The 21,329-nt window shown below is 44.1% G+C and overlaps 5 protein-coding genes across 7 annotated transcripts; 3 read left to right on the top strand and 2 right to left on the bottom strand.

The window, feature by feature from the left end:
• The first annotated feature begins 62 nt into the window (after nucleotides 1–62).
• On the top strand, nucleotides 63–5,874 carry Sh3beta (SH3 domain binding glutamate rich protein Sh3beta). 3 transcript variants are annotated; one of them, XM_020960747.2, is made up of 5 exons: nucleotides 63–735; nucleotides 2,064–2,471; nucleotides 3,617–3,700; nucleotides 3,914–3,971; nucleotides 4,200–5,874. In XM_020960747.2, the coding sequence occupies exons 1-5, from the start codon at nucleotides 691–693 to the stop codon at nucleotides 4,955–4,957; spliced, it is 1,353 nt and encodes a 450-aa protein (XP_020816406.2). In that variant the 5' UTR covers nucleotides 63–690; the 3' UTR covers nucleotides 4,958–5,874. The 3 variants fall into 3 exon arrangements, with proteins under 3 accessions (XP_020816406.2, XP_020816407.1, XP_086689842.1); XM_086833716.1 differs by lacking the exon at nucleotides 63–735 and adding an exon at nucleotides 1,155–1,616; XM_020960748.2 differs by lacking the exon at nucleotides 3,914–3,971 and having other exon boundaries at nucleotides 351–735; nucleotides 5,210–5,874.
• On the bottom strand, nucleotides 5,781–9,644 carry Sec63 (translocation protein Sec63). The gene is made up of 4 exons (XM_020960745.2): nucleotides 9,143–9,644; nucleotides 7,740–8,449; nucleotides 6,422–7,679; nucleotides 5,781–6,306 (listed from the first exon to the last, which is right to left on the bottom strand). Exons 1-4 carry the CDS (start codon nucleotides 9,264–9,266, stop codon nucleotides 6,128–6,130), a joined length of 2,271 nt encoding a protein of 756 aa, XP_020816404.1. The 5' UTR covers nucleotides 9,267–9,644; the 3' UTR covers nucleotides 5,781–6,127.
• Nucleotides 9,645–10,803: 1,159 nt separating this feature from the next.
• Nucleotides 10,804–14,611, top strand: pst (pastrel). Its single transcript, XM_020960746.2, has 7 exons — nucleotides 10,804–11,205; nucleotides 11,271–11,437; nucleotides 11,504–11,638; nucleotides 11,786–12,324; nucleotides 12,393–12,482; nucleotides 12,537–12,706; nucleotides 12,772–14,611. The coding sequence occupies exons 1-7, from the start codon at nucleotides 11,102–11,104 to the stop codon at nucleotides 13,610–13,612; spliced, it is 2,046 nt and encodes a 681-aa protein (XP_020816405.2). The 5' UTR covers nucleotides 10,804–11,101; the 3' UTR covers nucleotides 13,613–14,611.
• Nucleotides 14,534–17,036, bottom strand: LOC110189979 (protein ST7 homolog). The gene is made up of 2 exons (XM_020960268.2): nucleotides 16,527–17,036; nucleotides 14,534–16,470 (listed from the first exon to the last, which is right to left on the bottom strand). Exons 1-2 carry the CDS (start codon nucleotides 16,663–16,665, stop codon nucleotides 14,993–14,995), a joined length of 1,617 nt encoding a protein of 538 aa, XP_020815927.2. The 5' UTR covers nucleotides 16,666–17,036; the 3' UTR covers nucleotides 14,534–14,992.
• Nucleotides 17,037–17,396: 360 nt separating this feature from the next.
• HIPP1 (HP1 and insulator partner protein 1) lies at nucleotides 17,397–21,307 on the top strand. Its single transcript, XM_020960248.2, has 6 exons — nucleotides 17,397–18,660; nucleotides 18,742–19,331; nucleotides 19,399–20,126; nucleotides 20,185–20,395; nucleotides 20,485–20,631; nucleotides 20,692–21,307. Exons 1-6 carry the CDS (start codon nucleotides 17,541–17,543, stop codon nucleotides 20,842–20,844), a joined length of 2,949 nt encoding a protein of 982 aa, XP_020815907.2. The 5' UTR covers nucleotides 17,397–17,540; the 3' UTR covers nucleotides 20,845–21,307.
• Nucleotides 21,308–21,329: the final 22 nt, after the last annotated feature.

Below are 21,329 nucleotides of genomic sequence, written 5' to 3'. Positions count from 1 at the left end.
TTTTTTGCAAAGACTTCAATACATTTCGATAGGATGTTGTTATTTGTAGTTTCTTTAGAACTACTCTCTAATACTTTTTGTTTTCTAATATTCCTTACTTCCTGACATAAATGAAACAGCAAGCGGCTATAAAAGACATCGATTAACAGAAAAGTGCTGGTGAATTAACATTTTCAAGAGATCATACTCCGATAGATACTTTTGTATCTTTGGAATACAAAATTAAGTTGAATTGTTTTTTCAAAAATTTCAAAGTAAAAAGAGCAAGTGGCTCTCAGCTAATTGCAAACTTCGAAAGCTTTTCCGCATTAAAATATATATAGCGGGAAGTAAGCTAAACTGGCACCTCTTATATGTTCGATAGAAATTTTCCGATGTTTTGTCAGCTCTATCTACCCAGCAACGACAAAGTAGGAAATAATTTCCACACCTGATAAAAATTGTATTTTGCATCTTTAATCGAGACCAGGGCAGCTTTTTATCCGCGTCTTCGCAGTTTTTATACCATCCCAACCGCAGCGACCTTGCCCAGTGCGTGTGCCTTCGATACAGTGCTTAAAATTACGTAGGGGCCAGGAGCGACGGAAAAGAAGGAAAATATCTAAAAATATTTTTAATCGCCGTGAAAGTAGCCAGCAGCAGATTTATTTTCGCGAAAATAGCGCTTGAAGTAACTAATTGACTACGAAAATGGTTCTCAAAGTTTATGTCAGCGGCATGTCCGGCAACAAGGAGGTGAGTTTGTGGGCGTGGCGTACTGTCTTTTTAATGGAATGTTTGGCCCTGTCTTACCAGCAAACATAGACAATAGGGAAGCAAATCGGCAAGGGGGCAGAAGACTGGTGACGAATGCATTGCGAATTCTATTTCTTTTGCTGCGCTTGTACGTGTTCGAGTATGAGTGTGCGTGTGATGATGGCATATATGTATGTATGTACAGTCGAATAAAAACAGAAGGAAAAAAACAGAGCCCCACAGCAAGTGGGCATTGTTTGGTTGTGTGCGTGTTGGTGTGTTTTGGTGGTGGCAAGAAGCAGCACAAACATATTTTTCAATGCCCATATAAAGCTTATTCGAGGAAGAGAGAGAGAATCCATTGATCGCAATCGCATGGCTTGATGCGTGGGCACTCTCTCTGCGCGCGAGTGTGCGTTAGTTAAAGGAGTGATTCACCTCTCTCTGTTTTCCATCATCTCTTTCGCCTCGCCTTCTTTGTTCAATTCGCAATGTCGCCAATAAGAACAATAACATAACGGTCATTGTACGGGTCACAATAGCGAATGCAATAACAACAAAGCTTTTGTCTGCTGTTTGTTTGTGTTGTGTAGCATCTACATTCTTCGAAATCCCAGAGTATGAGAGCATGAAATCAAGGGGAGCTACAATTCTTTATCAGAAAGTTAATTACCCGAGTGCAACAAACCATTCCAATTAGTTGGCTTTATCATTCTCCCCCGTTATCTACGCTTGCATGTTTGGATGTGTGGGTGTGATTTTACTGCGACTCTGTGTGAGTTTTGGGCTTGCCGGCAACATTTCATTACCGATAAGTCATCGCTGTAAATAACAGGATTGTTAAAAACAGTGTTACACTGAAAGATATGTAAGCTAAAAAGGTGAATTTAAAAATATAATTTTCAAAATAGTATTACATTACATATAACATTTTTTTTTTTTTTGAGGAATATGATTAAAAAATAAATTTAAATAATTTAAGTCAGAAGCTTGTAACGCTGTGGAGTATATTAAACAGAGCTTAAAAACTTTTAGTTATTAGGTTAATAAATCTGCATTCTTCTCCTACTTAAAATTTTGGAACAATTTTCACAATTTTCAAGATGTAACCCATTATCAAATTTGGAAAAAAAATTTGTAAACTTTTTTCCTGTCGGAGATGGCTAGATCCACTCGGCTGTTCATGCTGATCAAGAATACTTTAAATGGTCGGAGATGACTCCTTCACTGCGTAGCAAACTTTTGACTAAAATTGGAATACCCTGCAAGGGTATAAAAAGGTTTTTAATTGTAACATCTGGCTAAAAAACACACTCTTTGTTTTGCAGGTTAAGAAGCGACAGCAGCGCGTGCTGATGATCCTGGACAGCAAGAACATCCAGTATGACACCGTCGACATCACAGAGCCCGGCAAGGAGTCCGAAAAGGAGCTGATGCAAAACAAATCTACTAGCAACGGTGGCACCGTGAGCGATCCGGATCCCCGCCATCCCCTGCCCCCGCAGCTATTCAATGATGACGAGTATTGCGGCGACTACGACGCCTTCGACATGGCCAACGAGATCGACACCCTGGAGGTGTTCCTCAAGCTGGCACCCGCCGATACCACGGCGGTCAGTACTGCCCAGATTGAACTGAAGCAGGAAAATGGCGAGGCCAAAAAGGAGGAGGCGGAAGCGGAGAAGGAGAAGGCTGCGGAAGGTGGCGAGGGCGATGAGGCGACGGAGAAGGCCGAGGTTTGAGTTTGAGCAATTTTCCTGTATTTTCCGTTAACTGTTACGACGCAACGAACAACAGCAGCATCTTCAACAAGCAGCATCAGCAATAGAATTAACAGCCGCCACTTTTTGAAACAAAAGCCGTTAAGCTAACATGAGCAATAACCCGTAATGTTTTCTAACAGCACAGACACTACCAAACTCTCTATATCTTTTTTATATAACCCCCCGTTTCCGTTTTCTATTCCCATCGAAATTCGGTGAAAATGGAATTGATCGAACAATACTTGCGTATTTTTTAATCAAGTTCTCTTTTATTAAAGTTATTCTTTGACAAAGGATTTCGAAATCGATGTGCAATTTTTTATGCTCTTTTAAAATGCAGCTTTGGCTTAATTGATCTATTTGATCTTCCAACTAACCGAAATTTTGCATCAGATTAGAAACCGAAATCAGGTACTCGCGTATATCATCAAATTGCGTTTTATATTTTAAACGAATTCACACCACGACGACTGCGGTTCTTAAGCTAATTTTACGAGCCTATTTAAGTGAAATGACAATTTTAATCAAAAAATATTTATAATCATTAACTTACATCCTACACACATCTTTGTATGTAACATTTATACACAACTATACGGACTCGGAATTCACGCCAGCACTTAAGCCTAAGTTGAATCGACTTAAATAAGAGCGTAGGAAGCTGAAATTTTTTGTGCGGCCGCCGTTATGTTAATGCTAAAACATAAAAAAGTGCTGCCCATGTAATAAAATGAAATATATTTGTATTAACTAAAAAGGAACATAACAAACTGCAAGCTTGTTTTTCTAACACTTTAACACGTTTAACACACTTAACAGCACACGTCACTTAACATCGCTGCAGCACCAGAAGAGTTTGATGCTAGTAAAAAGTGAGAGAAGAATGGGTTTTGAAAATATTTTACTGTAAATAAAATCGTTTAAAAAATTAACTGACATTAAAAATATGTACCACAGAAACAGAAGAAGTTTAAAGCAAAATCTTCAAATCGATTTTTTAGAACAGATACTTTCATTACCCAATCTTATATTTTTCTTGCGCATTGTTTTTGCGGTGAATACTAAGCTTTACAATTTTTCTGTAATAATACTAATGAGTCCGTGATTCTCTAAAAAAGGGAGAAGATGGCGAGGACAAGGACAAAAAGGAGGGCGATGAGGAAGACGCCGACAAAGAAAAAGAAGAAAATTCAGAGGAAAAGGTAATTCATTGCCTCTTGTAGCATGGACCAAACATAACACGAGATTTTAGGCTTATAAAAGCTAACAACAGCATGATATTGCACTGTAGAAGCCCAGTTTAGGTAGAGATCCCACTGATTTGATCTTGTATATACAATTTCCACTTCCCTCCCAAAAAAAAATATAAAAAAAACATTCGCACGTACCACAATCCAATCACAACCCACAAAAAGACTGAAACCGCTGCAGAGGAAGAAACCGAGGATAAGGAAAAGAAAGAAGAGGCGACAGGTAAAAACTGGAGAAAGTTCTTAAGCGTTCACGTACTCATAGTAATGTAAAACAAAGGAACAACTACCAAAAACACTTCCACTTAACTGTATTTTGTAGCTTTATTTTTCAAATTCGGGTTTTCAAATATAATAATTACGAAAATGTGGCAGTTCCTTACTTTTTCATTACTTGCGGCGAGAGTACTTTTAGACACTAACATATATTTGTACCTTAATGGTGAAACAGAAAAATCCGAAGATGAAACCAAAGAAAAATCTGAAGAAGAAGAATCTACAAAAGAAACTGAAGATAAAGACAAAGAAACGGAAGAAAAATCTGAAGCTGAGACCAAAGAAAGCGCAAACGAAGCCGAAAAGCAGACTGAGGATAAGGACGCCGAAGAAGAGTCTAGTGGCGATGAGGAAGAAAAGGATGAAGAAGCAAAGGAAGCAGAAAAGGAGGAGAAAGGTGCGGACAAGGAAGTCAAGGAGGAAAAAGACTCTAGTAACGATAAAGAAGAAGGGGGTGAAGAAGCTACGAAAGCAGAGGAGGTGGAGACAGATGCTGAAAAGAAAAATAAGGAAGCTGACAAAGAGGACGTCACACAGGTGGAAAAAGAAGCATCAGAAGAAACCACGAAAGCTATAGAGGAATTAGAAAGTGCCGAAGCCGACGAGAAAAAGGAAGAAGAAACAGAGGAAAGGGCGGATAAAACTGACGAGGAAGAGCAGACACAGAAGCCTGACGAAGAAGCGCAAGAAGATGAAACGGATAAAAAGGAAAAGAGTAATAAGCCGGAGGCCGATGAAGGAAATGAAACTAAAGATGATAAAGAAGATAAGCATGTAGAAGAAAATAAACAGGTGGAAATAACTACCGAGGAGGAGAAATCAGAGAAACCAGAAACACAAGAGGAAGAAACGGTAGACAAGGCAGAGAGTAGTAAACCAGAAGACGACAAAAATAATTCCTCATCGGAAGAAAGCGAGGAGGAAGAGGAATAACCTGAATGAAGAAGAAAAACAACGACTATCAAAGATACACACATACACTGACATCCTCATCTCAATCACATACATACATATTTAAAACTGCACCTTTAGCCAAATAATACCGAAATGTTCTGTAAATAGAAACAAATGAAACCCACTAATAACAAATTTGGTGACGGGAAAACGTATCCCAGGAGTGTAAGTCTTAATCTTTCATTATTTAATTTCTTTCTCTGCATAATTTCTCCGCAACAACAACGGCAGAAGTTAACAGCGACGCCAATATCAACATCAGCGAGCTCTGACGGAGAGCGGCATCAGGCATCAGAATCCCTTTCGGAACTCTTATTGGACAGCGAGCGAGCCGCGGCTGCGCAGTGATTTTCATTTTCGAACTTTCTGATTTTCGAATTTTCTAATTGGGCTGGTTGCTGTTTTTATCATTTTAAAATAAAAATTATCAACAATTTATGAACTAAAGCAATATTATTGATTATTCTCTAGTTTTTGTCCTTGCAAATACAACACAAACTTGATTATGATTAAATTAAATTTATCAAACGCTAGTTCATATTAAATTCACACTGAAAAGTTGAAAAGCTAATAGTATGCACCAATTAAAAAATGGTCTTATACTTGATCACGTTTAAAGTAATATTTATATAAAGAATTAAATCAAATATATTTGATTATTTATATAAAACTTGATAATTTTTATTCAGTTTGAATTGGTTACCTATTTATAACTTAAACTCATATTGAAATCAGCAGCCGGCCCGAAGGGGATATATTTCAGTTAATTACCACTCGTAAAAAAATATTAATATCAATAGACTTTTTGTATTTACGTGTCTCACTTTTAGTTCTTGTATCCAAATAATTAAATATACAGTACATTATAATTATAATTAGTACAGTACACGGTAAAATGAAGTTGTTTATAGTTATTATTTACGCTCTAGTTCGGGATCGTCGTTTCCATTACAAAACTAGTAAAAATGTGAAGGAGAATCGCCTCCTCCGCCACGCAAAACTCATTTACTAAAAAGGAAAAACAAAGAGTCTTCTTCCGTCCCAGAGAAAGAGAGAGAGAGAGAAAGATAGGAGGAGATCGAGGTCGTTTGGGTGTGGTAGCGTAACGTCGCGTCCTTCCATCCTTCCGCCTGTCTCTGTCCATTCCATTTAGTCGCTGCCCTCCTCGTCGGACGTGTCTGTGGTGTAGTCGCTCAGGTTCTCCTGTTGGTCATTGTGCTCCGGCTCTGATTCGCTCAGGTCCCACTGGGGATGGTCTGTCGGTGGTGCAGGCGCCTTTTGCACGTCCAGCTTAAGCTCCTGCTGCTGGTCCATGCCCAGATAGGAATCTGTAAACACACCACAAGTTTATTGTTTTAAATATTATTCGAATAACATTAAACTTCTTAATTTAATTGAACATTAAGATTAAATTATGAAGGATAATCTTTCTAAGCAACTCACCCGATCTCAGGCACACGGTGAACGTGTAGACGCCGGGCCAGCGTGGCGCAGTAAACTTCAGCTGGATCTCTTCCTTCTCGACCAGATTGGTCACGTGATAGGGAGCCGTGAGCAGGGTGCGCGACTTGCGATCGCAGATATAGGTCCACCAGTACTCCTGCTTCTCCTCGGGGAAGTAGGGGCAGTGGACGGTGTGCGACAGCCGGGACTTGCCCTCAAGTCGTTCCCTCTTGTTTAACTTCGCTTGCAGTCTCTCCCACTCCTCGTCATCGTCGTCGTCCAACGACGAATGGTTCTTATTACCCTTCTCGTCGTCTTCGCTGCCGCTGCCGCCGGCCACTGATTCCACATCGCTGCCATCGCCATTGCCCACTTCGGATTCAGCATCAGAGTTGCCTGTTTGATCCTCGGAAGCGGTTGCATTGGCTGTTGTCGTTGATGACGCTTTGGGCGGGGCCTTCTTCTGGTTGTTTTTCTGGTTTTGGGCGGGCTTTTTACCACCCTTGCCCTTTCCACCCTTTCGAGGCTTCGCCCAGGCGGATGCCTTTTTGGCCGGCGCAGCCGCGGCGGCAGTATCGTCATCATCCGCTGCAGCCTCCTCGTTGGCCTCGTTGATGCCCTGCTTCTCCGGCGCCTTGGTGTCCCCGAACAGCGACCTCATGTCCTTGCGCTCCAGCGTAACAGTGACCGTGACAATTGCGCCTGCGGTGACCACATTCGTGTTCTCGTCGTCGATCACCTCGCAGCGGATGGAGAAGTCAATTAGGGGCATCTTGCCCAGCACCTTCATCGTGTTCTCGTACTCAAAGTCCGAAAGGTTCTTCAGCAGGACGCGACTCTCCTCCGGCTTGAGCTGGGCGAACTGCTGCAGGTTTTTCACGTGCCGCTTCTTGTTCATGAAGTACAGATGGTCTTCGGTTAGATGGGGCAGCTGAAGCAGCGGCGACTTGAACTCCCACAGGCCCTGGATGATCATCGGCGACATCTTCATGCAGTTCTCAATCGTCTCGATGCTGGGCAAACGAGGCACACGCCTAGCGTAGGCCATCATCACCAGCTGGTGTACGCAGGAGACCATCTCTTGGACCAGATACGGGCACTTCTTCACCACAAACTGGCGGTCACGTTCAAGGGTTTCCGGATTGAGTGGCATGCGACCTAGATGGGCGTGCAGGATGGCGCGAGCCTTGATGGAGTACATTCGGCACAGCGGGTGCTCCTTGCACTTCTCATTTAGGTTCGGTAGCTGCCGGATGAGCTGTTCACAAAGAGGGTTTCTTATTATTTTGGAAATTCGGATGGATCAGTCGGCACTTACCGCTGGCACTTCGTCGTTATCCGATTGCCGCTCCTGCACTTGCGAGTTGTGGCGTTTGTCAAACTCTAAACTAGCCGCCAGAACCATCAGCGCCCGCTTGAGCAGCATGTGCGGCGTCTTGTGGATAAAGTAGAAGTACATTTGGGTGGTGTCGAGCAGCACCTTGTCGCCGCTGAAGCGAATGGAGCGGTACCACCAGACGCCCACAGCCGAGGGCATGGCTACCATGAAGACCAGGCCGTACAGGCCCAGCACCCAAACGCTGTTCTCCTTCTCGACGATCCATGAGGGCAGGGCGATGCCGAAGGACATGGCGCCCGGTCCGTCCGGATTGCCATACTTCTCGTAGTTCTCCTTGGCCACGTCATCGGTCAACGCCTGGTAGGCCTTGCTCAGCATCATGAAGGACTTCTCATCACCCGTCTCCTTGTCCGGATGCAGGACTTTGGAGAGTCTATAGTAGGCCTTCTTGATCTCCGCCTGCGATGAGGTCGGCGGCACGCCCAATATTTCGAAGGGATCGAAACTGGCCATCTCGTAGTCGAACTGCGAGACGCGGTAGGTGAGAAAGAGCAACAGGGCCCAGCCCAGGACAATGGTAAGCTTGATGCCCCATGACTTCAATGCCCTGTAAGGCTCGGCATTGGCCAGGATGGCTTTCTTCTTCAGACAGTCGGCGCATTGGCATTCATCCTTTAACTTGCTGGGATCTGCAGGGAAGAGAACCAAGAACAGTTGGTTAATTTGCAATATAATTGTTATCAGATGAGTAGGTCTGTGTGCACGTGTTTTTATATGTAAGATTTAATATTCGCCAAGTTAAATCTTACAAGACCTTTAAATACGTAACTTTATTTGTAAGTCTCAAGTTTCTAATTTATTAATAATAAATTAGATAAAATTAAACGATTTGCTTAAAAATATATCATTTTAAACATTTGAACAAAATTAAGAAAACTAAATATTACAAATCTAAAACGCCCCAATGACTGAACGGTATCTATAGCTGCATTTTTAAGTCACATAAAGATCTGTTCATTCTTTTTACTTTAAGAAGTTACAACGATCAGAAGATCACGGAAAAACATTATGAGTTATGTCTTAGATTCACCGACTTGGCGACGCATGAACGCGCCCAGAGTGGCTGTTCCAATTGGCAAGAGAGCTTCGCTCAATTCGTGTTTTGCGGTAATCACAGCTTTCACCAATACGCAGAAGACGCCGAGCTGAGCTGACGTTGTTAGAATAACTTATTGGAACGTGTCCATTTGCAGTAAGGAAATAAGAGAGAGAGCTGCGAACACATGTAAGCTACGCACACACAAACACACACGCGCCCAGCTGCAGGTGGAAGAGCAAGAGGAAGCGAGAGCGATTAAAATCGGCTGGGCAGCGGCACTAACCTTCTTTCTTTTTACGTGGCCAATAGTAAATCGTTGTGGGTATCAATATAAGCGCCAAGAACGATAACACAAAGTAGTAGAAAGTTCCTCCGCTCTCGTCGTACTGGAACTTTTGACCCGCCATCGCCGATGTGCCCTCCTCCTATCTATATCTATATATATATACGCCTCGTCTGGCCTGCCTTTTCCGTGCACTTTTCCTCCGGCAGCTCCAGCTGATGCTTCTGGGCTTGCTGGCGGAGTTTTGTAGTGCCTTCAGCGGATTCCCGATCAATGGTGGCGCGACGCTGTCTAAGCGGGCGCGTAGGTGGGCGGGATTGTTGCTGCTGCAATAATGCACGATTTGTACGCCGCGAATTTAAAAAAAACTTTACAAATACAAACTGACACGTAGGTTTTAGGGTTGTTGAAAATATATCAAAATATCAATGTATCGATATTTTTCTCAAAATATATCGTGATATTTTGTTAGCTCAAATATCGATTTTGCGATATTTTTGGATTTATTACAAACTTTGTTTGGTTACTCTCATTCCGATAAGGCCATTAGGCTGGCCACACTGGTCACACAAGCAAGAGAGTTAAAAGAATTTTGCGGGTGAATTAAAAAAAATTAGAGCGTTTACCTAGAAGTTCGGGTGAAATGAAGAGGAGAATTAAGAAAAGGTGCTAGGTTACTATGAGAATACAATTCATAATATGATTTCAATGATAATATTAAGTATAGGAATGTAATTAGGTCGTCTGCCCAAATATATATTTAGCCAAATCTTGCCTTTTTGAAAGAACAGAAGCGGGAAAAAATTTTGAATTGCGTGAAGCTGAAATTTTGAAATGTTTTTTAAAGGTGTTTTCCGATTTTTTCTCTATAAACTCCTTGAGTTTCTTGGGTTCATGTTCCTTTAAACTATTTTATATTGTATTGTATGTATGTTGTTTAAAACTTGTAGTAATTATGTTAACATTTTTAAATCGGTGTGTTTAAAAATATTTTTTGAAATTTTATGGTACTAGGTTAAAGCAACAACTATTGAACAACTCCGATAAATGTAATGTGCTCATTTTCTTGTTCAACTTTATATATCTTCCACACTTATTATTATTTTTTAGATTAAAATGTTAATTAAGAAAAGTTTTTCAAAATTCCTTCTATTGATTCGTAAAGCTTTAGTATTGACTGGACAAAATAATTTGTATAAGAACAAATATGTTGAAATTAATTTTTATTATTATTTTATATTAAATTTTCAATGTGACAGTTAATAAGCGCTATATCCAATTTTTAACAATTACTAATACTACAACTTAACATGACACATTTATTTTGAATTCTGTTTTTACAACCATCTGCATCCGCTTCTATAGCTTTTTATGGCCAAAAGGCTGGCAGCACTACACCGACGCGCATGCCGGAGTCGGAACTGGAGATGGCTTGGCAACTAGCTTATCAATTTAAGTTTAAGTAAGTGTGGCGTCCCTGGTTTCAACGGATTTGTTGCATTTAATTACTTCTGTGTTGAATTAAGATTGACACTTAATTTAAAAAAAAAATTTATTGATTGAGTGTCGACAGTCCGAAAGTCATAAGCAAATAACCTAACAAAGTTAAGTTAAAATAAAAAAAATGAATATACCAGTATCGGTGGTGTGGTAGCACTGTTAGGTTTGTTTTTGTTTTCAATAGTTGAATATACAGGTTAAATTATCAGTAATACTAACTCTAGTTTTATCTCAAAACAACATAAATGAAACATTCCCAAACATTTGCACAACATGCCCGATAACTAACTTCTTGTCAAAATACCAGCACTATCCTCCATCTTCACAAGGCGTTTTGGTATTTTCAGAACGATCGTGAATGCTGCAAAGTGTGCGCCAATAAATTGGTGGTTTCCCGAAAAAAGTGATCATTAGCAGTCAAACTGCGGCGAAGCAAGTTGAATTTTCAGAAGGTACGACATGGCAGGGGCTACAGAGAACGGCGGGACAAACCGCACCGCCCGCGAGGTGCAGCAAAACTTTGCCGAATCCCTTGGCTATGCGGAGGAGATAATCTGGGATCTGTGAGTACTGCGCAGTTGGCTATTCGCATTCAAAAAACTAAATTTAATGAAAATTTCATACGCAGGCTATCTCAAGAGCAATCGGAAATTCTGATGAACAAGCTCAGGGAGTTGATCCGTGATCCCCAGCCGCCCGGTGGAGGCTCTTTGGATGACGAGAACAAACACCAAAAGATCATCGCCGACAATATGAGAGCGCGGGAGACCATCTTTAATGCCGTGTGGGAGCAGCGTAAGCCGGGGATCGGGGTTGTCCAGACGGTTGTGTAACCACCTAACACCCTTTGTTTCAATGCAGGAAAATACACAAATAGGCAGTCGTTGACGGCAATAATCTATGTGATGGTGGTCGAGGGCACTGACGATGTGAATCGCGCCGAGGACAGCAAAAAGTTCTCCTGCCATCCAGTTTTCCGTGCCCGTCGCTGTATCCGTGAGTTTTTTAATCTCAGTAATCTAATCTTGGTCTAGAAACTGTCAATTTTGAGGATCTAGAGGATTTTTATATATATTTTTTTTAATTTAAAGATTAGTGAAAACTGTTAAATGCATATTCTAAACTAATCTTATTTCCCTGCAGACAGCAGCAGTGGCACCAGCAGCGACAGCTCCGATTGCTGCAACATATTCGTTGATGAGAACGGACGCGTCTACCAAAACTGGGCACAATATGTGGCCAACAATGAGCTTCCCGCCGGCATCATGGTGGCCCCTGAACGAGGAATTTACCGCGTTGTTAGCGAGCAGGTGCGCCTGGACAAGTATGTAACGCCGGCGGGCAGCACCAACAGAAGAGTGCTTGGGTATCTGGATACCGGATCAGCTGTGGGAGGCTTTGCCGCAGCCTGCATCCCAATAGCAGGGCTCCTTACACTCCCGGTATCTGGACCGGCGATGGCTATAGCTGGAGTGGTGGGTTTGGCCAGTGCCGGCTATGCTACGGCCCGTTCGAGTGCCATGCTGGTGGATCGCAACCGACACGAGCAGTCGATCAGTGTAACAGACCGACAGGCCCGCGGCCATTGGCTGGGCGTGATCGCAGGCGCCGTTGGGTTGGGAGCAGCCGGCGCCACCCAAGCCGTGTCGGCGGCTACGAACGCCGGACGGGAAGTGGGAGCGGTATGTGAATATCCTTACCTAAGGGTAGAAAAAAAATGGAATATATTAAATTTTGAATATTATTTCAGATTGCCCAAATGACGGTGAACGGCATGAACATCTCCTCAATCGTCATCTCGGGCACTGGAGTGGCCAACGGTGTGCTGGATTTGATACTGGTAAGCTAGACAGATACAGAGATATTGACCTGTACGCTAATGTTTGTACCGTAGAAAATGAGGGATGGTGATGACATCAGCACCATGGACGTGTTGCAGTTGTCCGCTTCGCTGGTGCTGTTCACACACAGCGTCTACAATTTCAAGTTGGCGTCGACCATTATCAACGAGACGGCCAACAGGAATATAGCGGGCTATCGGGACACACTCAGCAATCGCCAGAGGTGAGAACCTTAAATGCTTAGAAGTGAATATTGAACTGATTCATCTCGGATATGCGTCCTTGCAGGCGCGCCTTTGACAAAGCCTCCAGGGAAACTGTCCGGTTGCGGGGCAATACGCGCGGCAGGCTGGACATCATTCGCAACGTCAACGAAGTGCCCTCGAGACAGCAGTTTAATGACCTCTACAAGATCAATAAGAACATGAACCAGGAGGGTGTGCGATACGCATTCGCACCCGAAGGAAATGGCTTCGTGCTTAATGGCGAGGTGCAGACGTCGGCGGCAGATTTGCGGGCGAGTGTGCAGCACAACCAGGGCCCAAATATACTGGGTCAGGTGAGCCAGCCCATCCCGGCTAGTCATGCCGCCTCAGGCAATTTGCGGCTAGATGGTCAAAATCAGGTTTCCCGCTTGACCGGACCGCTGCCGACGGCCAATCCGCGCCCAGAGCCGCCCACCTATGCCGTTGGCGTGTTCGCGCTGGAGCTTAGCTCTGTGATGGTGGGCGGCGTGTTGTTTGTCCTGGAGAAGTACGGACGCACTATCTTTGAACATGTGATCAACGCAGAGAGCTTTGAGAACCTGATAACCACCATGGCTGACACTCTGGAGCCAGAGGTGTTCGACCTTATTATGAAGCTGACACGGACCTTTATGGACACCATGCTGGACGAATTGACCACGGTCTTAAAGTTTTATATATCAACCGAGTCAATTCTTTTCCGTATTTTGGACCAGGTGATGAGAAAATTCCGTCATATGTCCAGAATTGATTTGGAGATGCACACCGGGGATATCTTTATGGCTGTAAAGCGTTATTTTTTGTCCCTCAACCCGAACTCGTATATCGGTCTCCTCGAGAAGTGCAAGGTCTGCGAGGGCTATTTCCAGATTACTCCATTGTAGATTTCCAATTAATGGAAGCCATCGAATGTGATGATTGGTGCCTTATTTCCAAAACTTATCAAAGATATTTAAAATACTTTTACTTTACATATTTCATATGTAATTCTATGTATGTAACCAAATGTAAATCTATATCAATCTATATATACCGAGCTGAGAGCACAAACTTGACATTAACCAGGGAAACTGAAAGGAACTAAACTGTATCACAAATAAATAAAAAAAAAGAACTTTGTTCTATTCAGCTTTGCTTATAATTATAAAAAACGGGTAAATTTAATAAGTGCATATCAATGATTATCATTTCCAGGTGCAAGAAGATTAAGATCGAAAATGATTCATAAATTGCGTTGTAAACTGCGGACTTAAATTATAAAACAAAAAACAATCATTTAGGCTCATCGAACGAACTTCTTATCTTATCCATTTTGTACATAAGATAAGAAAGTGTTTCAAGGGTTTAATAATAACCTCAACGTCTTAAATAAGCTTTGCTGCCCTTACATATTGCTGAGACATGTTTCCCATAACACTGATAGTTTATGTTCTTGCAAAAAAAATAGTTTTTTTTACTTCGTCAATGGGAAAGATATCATATAATTGACCTGAACATCCTGTAAAGGTTTTCCAAGAAAACTTCTGTGCTCGACAACTTGTCTATGAATTCAGGCACCAACACTTGGTTGCTTGGTTATGCCATTATGATTATGTTATGCCTTCTGCTTTCAGAATACAGGCGCCAAGAAAACCGATTTGGTTTTACAAGTTTATCTGGGACTTCAATAAGAACCAGGTCGTACAAAATTAACTACTTTTTAAAACGATATTTAATATACTCAAATAATAACGATTGTTAAAAAATCGTAATTATCCAATTTATGCAAATTCTAAAAACTACATTTGGTTAAATAAGATATTCGATAAATTTTGCATTATTGTTTACTCGCCTCTCGTACTCTCGTTTACAATAATTAAAATAATAATAAAACTTAAGAATAATTTAGTTTCCTCTTGCTTGGCTGCTGAAAATTCGTTTCGTTCATCCGGATCACGTGGAAGCTGCAACTAGTTGAGTGCGTGTTTTGTTTGCATTTTGTTTTTTTTTTTTGCTTTGTTTATGTTTATTTCACGAAGACAACACAGACATATTAAGATCCAAAATATATATATATATATGTATTTATATATATACTATATATATACGCATGTTATGTATTGAGGGTTTGTGTTTTTTAGTGGTTTTGTAGCTTGTTTGCTGGTTTCTTAGCCAGAGATGGAGATTGATGCGTGTGAGTATGTGGTGTGTGTTCCTTGTTTGTGTTTGTGTGTGACGTCATTCGAGGGTGGAAAGAAGGTAGGACGCCGCGATAGCCTCCCGGCTTAGACACGCGACAGCTGCTGAAGCAGATTGCACGGCCAGAACGCCTCGATGCGCTCCTTGAGCAACTGAAACGGATACGAGATCCAGGTAAGTACGGTCTGCGCCAAGTGGCCCATCGGCTCTGGATACTGGTGGGTGGCCAGGGCCAGCAGGGCGGTGATGGAGCACAGTCCCGCCGTGAACAGGATGAAGAAGGGCAGCTCTTTTTTGGGATACACGGACACCTCATGAAAGGCCGGCAACAGCTCGCGATCAGCGCACTCGGTGCAAGTGGGATATGGATAGAAGAGGTGGCCGCGCTCCAGTGGATACGGCAGCATGCGAAACGTGCCCTCCCATGTGCAGTGCAGCAGATTGAGCGCACCCTCCACCTGCTTCCAGTGCTTAAGATGGAAGAACGCATAGGCCAGGGCCTCAGAGTCGCCGCGCTTCAGGATGTGCTCGGGCGGCAGAATCAGCCGCTTTGTTTCCAACAGATATTTGGGTACATGCGGATTGAACTCTACGGCTCTATGGATCGCCTCCACGGCGCTCATCTCTGCCGGACTAAGTCCCCGCTTAGAGGCGATATCCGGCGAGAACTTATCGGCCACCGCACGCGCTTTTAGCAGAGCTGCCGTGTAGCAGATCGTCGCCGACTTGGGCAGCGAGATGTCGTCATACTTGGCGAGAATGGCGTGGCAATCGGCGTAGGCCTGCATCTCCAGCAGTGTCTCGATCAGGTTCTCGTGAATGTTCAGCACGCTCATGATCGAGGGTATCTCCTTGGTGAGGTCACGAAACATCTTGGCCGCCTCCTTCAGTTTTCCCAGCTTGCGGGCGCACATGGCCAGCCGCCGCTTGATGTAGATCAGCACGTTTGTGTCCCGCCGATGCATCCCATCGGCAATGGCGCCCTGGTGCTGGGTAGCCTGCGACTTGCGATAGTTGATCTCGGCCACCTTTAGGGCCGTCTTCAGTATCTTCTCTGCCTCCATGATGGTCATGGCCTCTTCCTCGGCCAGCAGTATGTAGGCAGGCGCACATTCGGCATTTATCTCCAGCGCACTGTGCGCGGACTTGATGCGCTGCATCGGATTGCGCTCGCGCCAGGCCGTCTGCATGATCTCGTACTCCTCCTTGCGGGCGTCGCCCTCGCAGGTAAAGAATGTCTGGTGGTCCTGGGCGCTCAAGTTCATATCGTAGTAGGTCAGCGGCTCCTTACTGGTCGCCCAAAAGAATCTCTGGTACTCGGCACCGCGAAAGAGGTTCAGGGGATTTCGCCACACCTTGCACTCGGGCATCTGGGTGCCGGTGCTGGTTGTGGCTCCTCCGCTTCCTCCGGCTGCTGCACCACCGCCTCCTCCTCCGCCGCCTGCGCCGCCGTTGCTACTGCTGCTGGAACCGCTGGATGTGCTGCTGCCACTGCCATTGCTCGACTCTGATTGGCCGTCGCTGCCATTGATCCAGGGACTAATGTGATTGATGGACACTTGCTCTGCCGAACACTCGGATTAGAGGGAATTGAACAAATCGCTCGAATGGAAAACTCACCTATGAAGGAGGTGCCGTATTTGCGGAAGTACCACCACTCAAAGATCAGGATCAGGCCCGAAATGAGGCTGGAGGTACCAGTTAGCGCCACGTAGAACTTAGGCGTCAGCGTGCTGAGAAACATGGACGAGTCCCACATCCTGCCTGCCACCACTGCTCCCGACCAGCGAAGTTCTGTATTCGACGCTGTTTCGCTTCCCTCTCCGTTCTCTGTTGCTTTTTCGTTGGCGTTCGCTTTTGCCGCTCTCCGTTCGGCGGGATTCTGACGCTCCGGCTGGTTTGGGTACTATGCACTAAGCTCGCCTCGCTTGGACCACCGGATGGGTGGTTGATCAATAAACGGTTGTGTTTCTTGGCGCTATCCTTGCGCTTATCCTTACTGCAGATGAGACTTTTTTCCATCAAGTATTCGTCAGGGGGGGTGAGCGGGGGAGCGTTTTCGGGCCAGTGTGACCAGGCGCCACGGACATATACCAGCGCAGAGCGACCGTCGTTCTTCCAGTTCGGTACACCAAAACTAAACGAAAATTTGAAGTGCAACCTGGGCACTCTGAGCTGTTTTTCAAATTACTTTTGTTCAATTTCTGAGTCAAATATATAAACCATTATTATATTTATTTATTTATATAAACCTAGCAGATTGTTCTTAGGTAAAGATGACATATTATTAGGACCATAGGCTGCTGATATTAAAAAAAAAAGCCATTCCCTTAATCCGATTGACACTCAATTATAAATATTTAAAAATAGTTTTCTTAATTTACTAATCAAATAATTTTCCTCTTTCTTGTAGATGTATATGATTAATAAATCGAGAAAAAAGCCATGCAAATTCTAGCTATTTCTAGCTATTATAGGCCCATCACCAAATAAATCGAATCCGATAACTTCGAAATGCACTTGCTGCCAAGCGGCCATTTTTTGTGATGATATTTTGTGATGTTTTAATATAATCCGATTGAAACGAAGCAAGGAAATCATTTTATTGGAACGCCAATTCAACGGAAAACCATCATGGCAGAGGTGATGGAGTCTCCATTGGCAGCGAAGGAGGCCTCCCCAACCGAGGAGGCTCCGCGCGTTGCTGAAAACCTAAAACCAAACACAGCGGCGTTGGTAGCAAAAAGTGCGGGCGACAATTTAGAAGAGGAGCTGGCCGAATTGAACGGCAAAGACGAGGAGGGCCCGGGCCTGGATGAACTGAGCTCTCTGGAACAGGAGATAGCCAAGCTTCACAACATTCGGCCCGTTGACCCGGTAGCAGCAGCCGCGGATGCCCCCAGCGCCGGGAGTAGCGGTGCCGATAATGATGTTTTGGATGCCCGGGCAGTCGGGGACGAGCTGACCAGTGGCTCTGTGGAGCAGGTGGACGTGAACGATTTGTCTGGTAATGGCCAAGCTTCGACATCTCCACTGGAAGAGGTGGATCTGATCGCCCTGCTCAAGGGCACAGACACAAGTCACGAGAAGTGCGCCGTGGAGAAGGCGCTCTCTGAGCTGGACAGCGTGGGAGTTGATGTCGGAGTGACTATTGAGGGAGAGGGTCAGTACGAGATAATGGAAATTGACGACGATGAGAGCAACGGCGGAGAATCTACCACCAACAAGGCCAGTCCCAAGTCGCCTAAGACCAAGTCAAGCAAAACACTTAAATCCTCCACCTCCGCTGTTTTTGTCAAGCCGAAGCTGTCGCCGGAAGAGATCAGGGCCGTGGCCCTCGAGCAGATGGCCGGCCTTAAGAGTGCAAAGTCACGCCGCAAGGAACAGACGGCTGTAAATGTAGTGTTGAAGCCTAAGGACATTGTCAGTTCGCTGAACGAAGATTGGGACGATTACGAGGACTCCGAGGAAGAAGCCCCTGCAGCTCCGCCAGTTGCAACCAAAGTGGTTGTAGCTCACAAGCCGCCGGCGGTGCCTTCAATGAAGCTTCCATCACCTAGCAAACCCGCTCCACCTTCTAATTTACCTGGTTTCACTAACAAGATCAGCAGCGTCAAAGTAATGCTAAAAACAGTGTCCCAAAAGCAAATCGAGTCCTCAACGCCACAGCATATTACGGCAGTGGTGGAGAAACCAAAGCCTTCAATTACAGCTTTAACGACCACCAATGTGAGCACAGAACCAGGCACCACAGGTACATGACCAGTTCCTTTTATGAATAATTCTTTCTTGAGTGTTTATCTTATATTTAAACCTGAATTAATTGCTTTGGCAGGTTGCAAGCGTGTGATCAAGCGGAAGATAATCTGGGACCCTGATGCCCCCGAGACGCAAAAGTCCTTTGCCCAATATGCCAGTAGCTCTAAGGGTGCAGTTACATCCTCGGCAAGGGCTTTATCGCTATCACCAGCGACAACAACACCAACACCACCACCATCTACACCTAAAGCAGCAAAACTATCGGTCAAGAATGTTTTAACCATTCAACCACCGCTAGCATCATCAGCAGCAGCAGCACCACCACCATCTACTCCTAAGGCAGTAAAGGCGGTAGTCAAGAATTTGAAAAAAGAGGCTATCATTAAAAAGCCGCGTGCAGCCACGCCCACCGTTCGAGCAACAAAAGCTTCCACACCGGAGAAAGGTCCTTCGCCTATTAAACGGCGCTCACAAACCCCAAATTCTGGATTGGCCAACGGTGGACCCCAAAAGAAAAAGAAGGTGTCCGAAATCGATCGCCTGATGGGCGATGAGGGCGCGGCCAATATGATCCATGCGGTAGAGCATGAGCAGCGCGAGATGAGCGGTGGGGAGATTTCCAATAAGCCGCTGATGCGAAAGCGAGCCATGACTATAACGGGCAGGGTAAGTGTGTTATCTATAGATACTATAAGAGCGAACCCATAAAACGAATATGCTTGCTTGTTTCCAGAACCAGACATCTCGCGCCTCAGCGGAGCCACCGACGCCGAAGAAAGAGACTGCTCCTCCCAGTACACCAAAATCCAGCGCCAAGCGGATCAGCACTACGGCAAATGCAGTTTTCGCCAAAGCGACACCTAAGACTGCTGTTTCCAAATCGCGTGCTTCGGACTCTTGGGACTACGTGTACAAGCAGCGTGCCAGCGAGGAGTCCATGATCATGCGCCGACGCTCCAACAGCTCCTTTTCGAGCAACAACTCAGTCAGTCGCCACTCGCTGGACACCAAGCCCGGAGCAGCCACTCTTTCGGACGATGCGGCCGAGGGCTCCGATCCTTCCTTTAAGTTCCTGAAGCCGGTGGACAAGGCAAACCAAAGAGGCGTCGAAGCGTCGCCCCCGTGTTCTTTTTCCCACACACTGGCCAATGATATGAAGGCGGTTAACAGTAGCCATACCAAGGGAGCAGCCGCCGAGATGGTTGTCCTGCACAAGGTTGATAAGGTGGCCCATTTGAAGGTCAATACGCACCGCGGCAAAACGGGACAGACATACAACAGTCAGCTGCTGCAGAAATTGACCGAGACGCTGAGCAGTGTGGCCCGCAGCAATGATTTTAACACTGTGCTCATTACTGTTCAGGGCCAGCAGTTCTGTCAGGGCATCGAGTGTCACGAGCTAGTGCAGGGATCGGCGGAGAAGCGCAGGAACAGTGCCAGCCAGCTAACCCAAACACTCAAGTGAGTTAATGATAAGATACATTAGCAGTTAGTATAATTAATAATTTACTTGATGCAGAACGTACCTCCGCACTCTGGCCACATTTCCCAAGCCCTTGGTGGCGGGGATTGTTGGCAATCTCATCAATTTGGGTGTGATGCAGCTACCACTTATCGACTATGTGGTGGCCGCCGAGGATTGTTGTTTCGAGACAAACTATAGCAAGTTGGGACAGCTGCCCGAGGGCTATGCGCTCTGGCATGGTCACGAAAAAGTGTCCAGTCAAGTGGTAAGTAGCTATTATTGTTCATTTATTTTTCCATTAATTTATTATTAAGATATTTATTTAAAATTTGTGTATTGTTTGTTTCCCTGCAGCATTCACAACTGCTATTGTTGGGTGAAAGACTACTTGTATCTAATATCATGGGGCCAAATAGTTTTGTTGACAAGATCTGCAAGGCCCGTAGTGTCGGCGAGGAAGCCCTGGCCATAGCCAAACATATATCCATGACTTCTGCGGAGGTAAGAGCCTCTTTCCACACCTAGCATCTCTGAAATCATTTAAATTATATTACTTCGCAGACATATCGATCGCTGAAAAAGATAAACCATTTGTCCAGCAATGCTGTCAAGTTCGCTCGCATGGACGAAGAGTTTAAAGTTATAGCCGAGCAATGGACGTCGTCTAACTGCTTGGCGAACATGAAGCGCTACCTAAGCGGCATTGACTTTTAAGACCCTAGGCTAGTAATTATTATTTTATACCATACACGCAAAATGGTAGATAAATTCAATCAGAAACAAAATTTAAAAAATTGCAATCACATTTACAATAGGTAGATCTATTTTAAATTTCTAATCGATCGTCATCCCTTCCCTAATTATGTTTTACTATTTTTTTTTAAATTGACAACTTTAGAGAGAAACATAATTTGAATCTGATTCTTTTGGATGTAAATACAATTAATAAGATCGAAGCGCGAATTTGTCGGAAATTCATTTTTAAACCTCTAATGTCTGCAGTACAAAGCAATTCGTATCCTGATATTTAAACCGTGGAAAAAATAGGATAACGCCTGGTAGGAATTTAAATTATCCATTTGGAACATAATATTTGTAGTTTATATTCAGTTAATGCAATATTTTAATGCAATATCATTTTTGAAATAAAGGAGAAGCGTTGTAAAAAATTACAAAACACGGAGAAAAATGTTAATCAA

The sequence above is a fragment of the Drosophila serrata genome, unplaced genomic scaffold, assembly GCF_035046125.1.
Source record: "Drosophila serrata isolate PLE 108 unplaced genomic scaffold, ASM3504612v1 contig_272, whole genome shotgun sequence".
NCBI lineage: Eukaryota > Metazoa > Arthropoda > Insecta > Diptera > Drosophilidae > Drosophila > Drosophila serrata.
This window is presented reverse-complemented; position numbering and strand designations above follow the sequence as displayed.